General features: G+C 37.4%; 1 protein-coding gene across 1 annotated transcript; it reads right to left on the bottom strand.

Moving 5' to 3' along the window:
* Positions 1-8446: 8446 nt before the first annotated feature.
* On the bottom strand, positions 8447-9371 carry LOC107566745 (protein reprimo A-like). Its single transcript, XM_016252272.1, has one exon. The coding sequence runs from the start codon at positions 9142-9144 to the stop codon at positions 8833-8835; it is 312 nt and encodes a 103-aa protein (XP_016107758.1). The 5' UTR covers positions 9145-9371; the 3' UTR covers positions 8447-8832.
* Between the last annotated feature and the right edge of the window lie 650 nt (positions 9372-10021).

Below are 10021 nucleotides of genomic sequence, written 5' to 3'. Positions count from 1 at the left end.
CTTTAACCCTTTCCTATACCAACTGTATGTGTGTGAGTTTGTGTTTATGTAGTATGTTAGACTAGTTTAAGTGTTTATGTAGTTAATAAAACCTTACTTGTATCACACTTGACGTGGTTCATTGTTTGCTTATAACTGGAGTCACTTAATCATGCAGATTTATGCTACAAGCTTTTGTAGAATTGTACAGTAAGAAAGTTATTTCCCTTAACCAGGAAATTAACGTTCTTAGAATTGACAAGACAGTTGACCCTGAGAGGTCAGCTAAATATCTACAGCGGATCTAAAATATGAATAATTAATTATAACTAGTTATGGTTAATTATTCATATTTCCTCATGAGCTGATTCGTTACAACAGACTATTATCATCATCTGGTGAGAGAACTCGTTACCAAACACTCCAATTCTGAAAGTACAGCACGTCCCATTAAAATAGTAACCAGAGGCAAAAAATAGCACTGGCAAGTTCAGAGGGTTTGCTCTCTGTTTTGACCTGAATTTAACTGAGCTCTAAAAACATTTACTGTGAAATCAATCAAAAGAGATGTTTGGAAGACATTATTTCTTCCTCCGAAGAATGTCTTCATGTCATTTTAGCATGTTATATGTACTAGTGTGAATGTAAATGTAGAGGCAAACATAGGTGCAATATGGACTTTAAATGACAATGAAGATTACTTAAACTAAAACTAAAATAAACCTTGTTCTAAAATGTTCTGGATTAGTGATGGGAATTCTGGTTCTTTTTAGGGAGCTTGGCTCAGAATTCAGACTCTTTCGACTCCCAAATGGCTCTACATTTAGTACCACTTCTGACTTTTATAATTCAGCCGAATTAACAATGTTATGGCCCATGTTTGGTATGTGTGCACAAATATAATTATAATTATTCAAAAACAATAATTTTTCATTATTTGTGGTATAAAAACCTTACATCAAACACTAAAAACATCAAATAAACACTATTACAGGACTTTAGTGAATTATCCATAATACAAATCATTCAAAGTGGAACACTATGTGCCATATAACAAATAAAAATGATATCCAACAAAACATGTGCATGCAACCAATCACGAGCAACCGATCACACACGATTGGTGACAGGTCTGTACATGAAGTACTTATGGCCAACAAGCAGTCTATTGTTTCAATCATCCTATTATACTGTCTTGTGTTATAATATCAGGTATTAATATACCTAAAAAGAGAAAGGGCTCAGATAGGAGCCGACTCATTTCATTCATGCAATCGACTATTTTTCAGGTTTGTAGGGTTCACAGTGGTTACACAAAGACATTTCTCATTGAAATATCATACCATGTTAGCAACAGACACACCAATCAAACGGTCTCACTGGCAAGAATAGACTCATGTTCAACAAATAAAATGTCATACTCTCATCAAATATGAAGACAGCACAGTATTATCATGTGCTGTGGGTCTCATCACCATTTTTAATATATGGTCTCTCTCATAGCTATGTCAGCCAGTATGAGAGGGAACGCGTGCAACAAATGCATAAATTAGTAGATACAAATTAAAAATTAATCTATCACTAAATACACCACCAAGGCCTCTAACTACACTTCCTATGCCTTAGGATACCACTTGTAAATTAGAGTTTTTCTCAGCAGGAACAAAATACATTGAGTCAAATTTATTCAAAGTGTCCATTACATTAAAATTACAGACTGTCGAATGTATTAACTAGTACATCACAATTCAAAACACATCAAAAACTGACCCTGCAAAAGGAACACACAGCACAGAAATTATTTAAACACATTACACAAGTCAGAAAGAGCAGTATCTCATGTAAACTGAAATATAGATGGAGCAGTCATGATGAAGCAGAAAAGAAAGACCGATCTTCACTGTCTACAGAGAGACTCAATGTTTTTAAATAAAAAAAAAACATGCAGATGCTCCTGAAACCCAGTGACATGAGAAAAACAATTAGATAGCGAGATACTTAAAACAGCACTACAGCTGTGGATGATTTACTTCATCTCTAATTGAGAGAAAATATGTATTTCATTTTGTCTGTTTCACCTCAAAAAAGAAAATGACTTGGATAATGTTGTTATCTGTCTTGCCAGCAGCCTCCCTACACAGTCTGGACACAGAAGATAAAATTTAACCACCTTTGAAACTATACAATTATAAAATGATAGCAGTATCTTACATTATCCCCTGTTTGGGACAGTTAAATCAGACCTATAAACAGCATGCTGAGATGATGGGTCCTGAAGCTGCAAAGCACTCGTATATATGTTTTAAAGGGGTCATATGATGTTGCTAAAAAGAACATTATTTTGTGTATTTGGTGTAATGAAATTTGTTTATGTGGTTTAAGGTTAAAAAAACACATTATTTTCCACATACTGTACATTATTGTTTCTCCTCTATGCCCCGCCTTTCTGAAACGCTTCGATTTTTACAAAGCTCATCGTTCTGAAAAGCGAGGTGGGCTGTGATTGGCCAGCTATCCAGTGCGTTGTGATTGGCCGAATACCTCAAGCGTGTGACGGAAATGTTACGCCCCTACCATACTGTGATGATGCCCTGTCCGGCTGGAGCGACAAGACAAAAACATTAAAACCCATTATAAACGAGGCATTTGTTGCATCCAGTGGGGACATAATTACGTATTATAATGACTTATACTGTCTTTTTACACGTTGCATTGCATCACGCCACGTAAACATAAAACCATGTCTGCATTTGTGATCGGAGAAATGACAAACAACAAGCCCTACTCTACACTGCCCAAAACTCGCGTTTGAATCATCAGTGGCAAATTCTTTAAATAAAAAAAACATACTTACAGTCTGTGAGTCAGAACAGCCGGCATTGTAGTCTACTCTACCAGGATCAGGAAACAGTCCTCCAAAAAATGCGCTGGACACATTTGAATAATTGGGTTGAACTATTCTGGAACAGTGTTGTAAATACAACTGAACCACTTCTAGTCGTGTCCTCTTTTGGAAGGCCAAACAAAGTATTGATTCGGATTCGACGAAGGAGCGACCGGCGGGCTTGCGGCAACCACATGTGACGACCCCGGGCTGGACTCCACTTCGTCCACAGTGAAAGCCGATCCGGCGATCCTCTTTTGGAAGGCCAAACAAAGTAGTTTCGCTTTCACAACGAAACACACAGCATCTTCACGACATGGCGGCAGCAACAACAATACTACAGCGAGAATAAAAGTTACGCCTTCTTTCTTTGCATGAACATTTGGGTGGCGTTATGCAAATCTTCCCACATCGTGACATAGACATGTTGGGGGGGCGTGTTAGAACGAGTCGTTTTAGGTAGGTGTGGTTGACTCTTAACTTTTATAAAGAATATCTCTTTGGATTTGAGACTTTAGTCTTTGCAACTTTACAGATCTTCTTTATGCACCAAGAGCTTGTAACACTCCAAAGAGAAAGGAAAAATTGAAATCGCATCATATGACCCCTATAAACACACCACAAGCGAACAGTTCAACTCCATATCTCTGCGCTCGTGAGACGATAACTCAGTTATCTGCACTCTTGAAGTTTCATTATCAGTAATTTAGAGCAAAATCATTGATCCATGGAAAAAGCTGCAACATTGCTTAGCTTAGTGGCTTGTTAAGTCTTGGTACATGGTACATAGTACACAGAAAGTGCCAATGAGCGAATGTTTCCAGTCACGCAGGATTATTTCATTTCTTGCAGGATGATACTGACTTGCTACAGAAACCTGCATCCTTGCTGTTTCCTGTGTGAACCACCTGTGGTACAGCTGTCAGGTTGCCATGGCGATGCAGTCGAGTATTCTCCGGACGGACACACACACATTTACACACTTTTACGTATGTTTGTCATAGCTCAGACTCTCCGGAGAGCAACCTTAATCTTCAAAGTCATCAACTGTCGTTGTCCCTCATGGCTCAAGTATGATACCTTCACTGCCGAGCTGCTTCTGCCGAAGACCTGCCGTAGAGCAAACATGCTGAAATATGGATGAGCTAAAACATAAACAGCACAAAGACAAGAAACGTGTTGACTGAGACAAGCAGATTATGAATAATGTATAGCGCTATTAAACACCTCAGTAGATGATGAGGCCACTACTCAAATTCATCATATATTATTCAGGAGTTGACTGGGAAAGCTAACACTGTGATAAGAGATTTGGGTGTTTTTATTATTGATTCAGCAGTTATTGGGAACCATTTGGCAGTTTCACTGTAAAGTCATAAACGTATCATGGAGTAACTAGATTTACTGAAGAAAATATGAGTGGTGTTTGGTCAAGCCATTGATTTTTGGTTGAGACTACTTTTGCGAAAAAGAAGCACTCTTAAAACATAACTTCCTATGGAAATAATATAGCCTACTTTAAAATAAAAACTGAATGTAAAGTTTTTGTACATTTAAGTGCATGTTAATTGTAATTGAATGAAAAGTTTATTATTTTAAAATTACATTATTGCAATTAACCAAACTTTGTGTTGTTTTGACCCAGGGGACTTAGTTACTTTTATCACATTTGAAATAAGGTTTAAGTTTACTGCTAAATCAATACATGCATTAATGTAATTTGTATTTAAACTTTTATGCCATATATTTCATTTCACATTTTTAATGATGAAGCTGCATTTTATTACATTTAAAAACAAGTGCTTTACATGTATATTTGTCAACTCAAAAGGCATTCCAAATAGGCTATCTTCTAGAAACCATGGAGAAAACTTTGAAGGAACCATGAGCAAAGTTAGGCCCAATTTATAATCCCAGTCAGTTTAGATGCAGCACTGTCTAGGAACAGTGGGGCTGAGCTTGACTCTCTGTCCAAATAGATTTTATGATCAATATCACCCTGACAGTCGCTTTCTGCGCAATTAATCAAAAGAACATCAGCTCAAGTGAAATCATTCTGTGAAATTGGTGAACATCAAACATCATGGGTGAATTCAGACAAATTGTTCTTAGCAGCAATGAGTGCTGGAGCTGAGGAACAACAGAGACAAATGCCGTTGTTGTTTTACTGATGTCTTTTCACATTTATCTTAGAGAATGCTCTTCACTAAAGAAAGTTCAGGAAACAAATTGAAATGGCAAGCAGATTTGAGGAAAAAATTGTCAAAAGAAATATAATATCCCATCAAACTTTATGGCATTTTGCCACAGATTCATTTGTCATACAAGTTACAGTACATCAGGCAGATGCCAGCAGAGATACTGCAAGATGGATATGTAAAGGCAAAAGACGAACAAACACAGACGCAGATGTTAAATAGAGATTCGATTGTGCCTAGGATAAACGTGTGTTGTGGTGCTGTCTGTGAACTACTGGCTGCAGACAACATACATCATGATGAACATCAGGCAGCATGAAAACAAGAGATATTTAGAAACTAACATTGATACAGTGTAATTACACAAATAAAAAACAATGGCATCAGTGGTTCCATGGAGAACCTTTAGCATCATTTCCGTTGCACAAAAGGTTCTTTAGATTATTAAAATTTTTAGTAGTGTTTTTAGCAATTATTAACATCATGGGCTTACTATAGATTTAGGGTTTTGGTTTTTACGCATAATTGACTTTTATTACTATTGTAAGTACATGTAACTTGTTTAACAATGTCACGTTATGAAAAACTGTTACCTTTTAATTTTAAAGATATTTTCAAGAACAGTTTTGGTACTGTTGTGAAACCAGTTAATGGGATATTTCACCCGCAAATTTTTTTTAAAATAGCTGTTAATTTACTTCAGTAGACTTCTTCGGTAGAATGGTAAAGAAGATGTTTAGCTTAAATCATGGTTTTTGGTTATTCATTAAATTGCAAGTTAACAGCTACCTTTGTTTTGACAGTCACAAAAAGCATATCAGGCAACGCAAAATTAATACCTGTGGCTTCCGGGCAATATGCTGAGGTCTTATGAAGTAAAACAGTCACTCGAAATGAGCCAGTAGAACGGTCTATATGGTGCATCGGCTATTTGAGCCAGTTCCTGGTTTTTATCTTTAAATATAAAAAACGTACTTACAGTCTAAGAGTCAGAACAGCCGGCATTGTCTACTCTACCAGGATCAGGAAACAGTCCTCCATAAAACGCGCTGCACACATCTGGACAACATTGGGTTGAACTATTCTGGAACAGTGTTGTAAATACAACTTAACCACTGATTTCTAGTCGTGTCCTCTTTTGGAAGGCCAAACAAAGTAGTTTCACTTTCACAACGAAACACAGCGTCACACGCGGAGGGCTGAGTGAGCGGCGGCAGGCGGCCTAGAGTGAGCGGCCTCCACCCAAACTGTCCAAAAGAATCAGTTCACAGAAAAGAATCAGACTTCCCTGTTTGCCTGAGGCTCTGGTTTACAACTAATAATGTTGTAAATAATGTTCAGTTTCTTGCACAGACTGATCATTTCGCTTCATAAGACTTCAATATATCGTCAGGAGTCACAGGTATTAATTTTGTGTTGCTTAATATGCTTTTATTTGACTAGGAAAGTGACTGTAGCTGTTGTCTTGCATTTTATGAATCATGAAGGACCTTGATTTAAGCAAAAAATCTTCTTAACTGTTCTAGAAAAAAAGACCTTGAATGGCCTGAGGGTCAGGTAAATTAACATAATATTTTCATTTTTAGGTGAACTATCCCTTTAACACCCACTGTAGAAAGAGATCAGAATTATTTTTTAACGTCTCGAGTCAAAATTCCTAAAATTCCTCCAACTCCAACTCTTCCTAACAATCTTACAGTATTACTTGTGACAATTCTCTTTCTCAAAGGTACATGAAGAACACAGGACCAGATGATGGCTCTGTCACAGTGCCGTCTAGAGCTGTCAATCAACATCATGATCATTGATGAGCCCCGCTGGGCCTCTGAGCGTTTCTGCCAATCCGCTGATGGATGAGCTGGAGCTCAGGGCACTGTCATAATCATCACTCACCTCTGGAAAAAAAAAAGAGAGACTTCCTCTGCACCCCTGTTTTTGTATCAAACACCAGTCTCTGAGGTCTACATGTTCCAATGTGACACCAGTGTCTAGATAATGATTCATTGTATATTTAGGGACATGTGTTTAGATGTATTCATGCAGAATATTCATGAAACGATCGACACCCCTCGTGTCAGTGCCGCCCCGTCCTTTCGATTGCCTCCCTGCCATCAGACTCATGACTGGAGTGGACATGACAGGAGAAAGACAATATCTTCTCTATTTTAAGGCCAATTCACTCAGCCAGAAAGTCAGTGTTTCCTTCCATACCGAACATTAAAACTCTGACAGAACAACTTCTTTTCAAGAGAAAGTTTACATGTCTGCCATTATAAAAAAGTACATTTCAGCATACTTTTAAAAACAGTACCTGTTACAGAAATAGCATACTTTAAAAGAATACACTTAAGTGCAAACTGAAAGTAATGTTTTCAGACACTTAATTGCGTGCTATTTAAATGTATTTGAATTCGATTTAATGTTGCATTGGTTGAACTTAGCAGTGCTTCTTGACCCACTTAAGTAAGACTTAAGTACCTTTGAACTCAAACCACTGATGAATTCCATTTAATTATCCAAAGCCGAGCAACAGAAAGCCCATTTTACCTGCTTATGAAATGCACTACCGCTTTGCTTAATTGTGCATTCAAACAAAACAATCCCCAAACTTGAAATAAATGATCACCTAAAGAATTTATATGCTGTCATTTAAGTTGTGGACAATTAGAAACGGCAAATGATTATCATCTTCTTTGTAAAAGCTTTGGGACTTCCATACCTGCCTTAGATTTATCTTATCTGAAAAAAGGTCTGTCAGTGTATTGCGTGTATAATTGTCTTATAGAGTGGTATTGATAAATGTCCCCAAATATCTTACTGTGTGCAGGGCAGGAAGACTGAAAAGGGCAGGCACAAACAGACGTTAAAGGAAAATACATATTGCTTATTGTTCAGCACCACTTCCTGTTATATCAGTCAGCATGCTGTTAGTTAAATAATAGTGACATTAAACAATTTTATATAGGCTTTAATAGAAAAAGTTCCCTTTGCATGTTCTCAACATGCATCAGTCTGGATGTCAGAATAAAATCTAAAACTAAAATGTACTGTAATGCATTAACAAACTATATTTAATGACACTTGTTTTAAATTAAGGTGAATATGTGATGTTTTACCTTAAGGATACACTTGTTCTGACCCTTAAAATGACATTCATTGTCCAGTACATTCAGTTTTTTTTCTCAGACATTTAAGCCTAAATAATTAATAATAATTAATGTTACCACATGACGCGCTTTTTTATCTTACAGTGTAAATACATCTCCACAAAACGCCCGTTAAAAGGAGTACAGCTAATAATAAAAACAAATAAGAGAGAAAAAAAACATTTTATTCATATACATATGAATTTATTGTATTAAACATTATGCTTTGATCTCGCTAAACAACAAATAATTAGTCCGCGCAGTGCTTACAATGTGCTTTACAGAAGGAGATCCATAACCATTACAAAACAGTCAATATGTGCAACAACTCCCGTGTTTGCACATACAGTATACATATTTTCAATGACCAATGTAAGAATCCATGCCTGTATCTGATTTGAAATCTGGGTGGTTCGTCTCATAATTGAAAAGCGCTTGATTGTAAGAGCCGAAACGCGTGTGCGCAAAATGGAGAGAGTGCGTTCAGTTGATCTCCAAATCATAGTTTTTAGCGGGCCAAATAATATTGTGTCCTGTTTGTAAAGAGGCCATCGAAATACATGTCCATCAGGAGGTAGGCTACACAAACTTCTTTTGATGGCAGTGCATAATCCTCATCATGTCTCTAGTACGCGCCCACGATGACCGTCTCTACCTCTTTGGAAGGTCTCCGGTCTGTTACCAAAAAGTTTATCATCCCTTCCGACTTGATCAGCAAGTTACAGCCAAGGAAAAAGATCCCGAAGACTACGGTGAGGGACAGGACGCACATCACCGCTATCTGAACTATTCTCATGATGAAGAGGCTCCTCTCATCCGGAGCGGCCGCGATGAAGCTGTTATCCGTCACCACCGACGAGAAGTTACAGCACAGGAGGATCTCCTCAGTCCGGTTGGAGAAGATTCCGCTGTCCGTTTGGTTGAATGTAGTATTCATGTCTACTGTTCAAAAGACCGTCCAGAAAGAATACTTTGAAAAGTCTGAGGATTCAGGCAGTTGCGATCTGGAAGTCTGAACACATGAGAAATTGCGTAAAAGTGTCCGTGAAAGTCAGGCGCACCGATCCAGCGTCTCTTCTTTGGCGCACTGGCGTCCCATGACGCGCTCCTGCTCTGATTCACTGTAACTACACAGAGCTCTTCTGCTCAACATCACACACCTGCTCGGTTAAAAGGGAGGTGACTACTATTCCCCTCACTCACAAGTTCATGCCTTATGGCGCCACCTATAGCAAAACTTCTAAAAATCTAAAACGACGGACAGTTTGATAATCACTAAATAAGCTATGTATGTGATCTTTGCATTCAAAATGCTTGTATGGTTATAAATAATTAATTATTACAATTAATATTTATATTAAAATCATATTAATCTTAAATGTATATTCACGTTTAAGGATTTCATAGTTTATAGCCCTGACACAGCAGCTCTAGTGGCTCCTGCAAAAGTAATTTCTGTCCCACTATGGCCCCAGAGCTCTCTGTCATGAACTCAGGCCATACATCTACAGCCATCTGCTAATGAACTGAGCCAAGATCATTAAAAATACATATTAGACACCGTTAATGTGTTCACCTGAGATCAGTGCCTCCTTAGTGGCTAAGCAGGGAAATTTCACACCACTGATTTGAAACAAAATATTAAGCTTATCATAAAGGTTAAAAAGTTTAATGAAGTACACTTTTAAAAGTCTACTTCATTCTAAAAAAACACCTTTTTGATGCATTGACATCAAATATATTTCTAGCAATTTTATTGCAAAATATATGTCAGTACACTCTTAAAAATAAAGGTGCTTCAAAAGGTTCTTCAA

The sequence above is a fragment of the Sinocyclocheilus grahami genome, unplaced genomic scaffold (genome assembly GCF_001515645.1).
Source record: "Sinocyclocheilus grahami isolate Dianchi unplaced genomic scaffold, SAMN03320097.WGS_v1.1 scaffold1098.1, whole genome shotgun sequence".
NCBI classification, from domain to species: domain Eukaryota; kingdom Metazoa; phylum Chordata; class Actinopteri; order Cypriniformes; family Cyprinidae; genus Sinocyclocheilus; species Sinocyclocheilus grahami.
Note: the sequence above shows the minus strand (reverse complement) of the source record. Positions and strands in the feature narration are given on the sequence as shown.

Excerpts from the sequence above, each read along its gene's own strand:
- LOC107566745 (XM_016252272.1), bottom strand. The coding sequence starts at position 9,144 with ATGAATACTACATTCAACCAAACGGACAGCGGAATCTTCTCCAACCGG.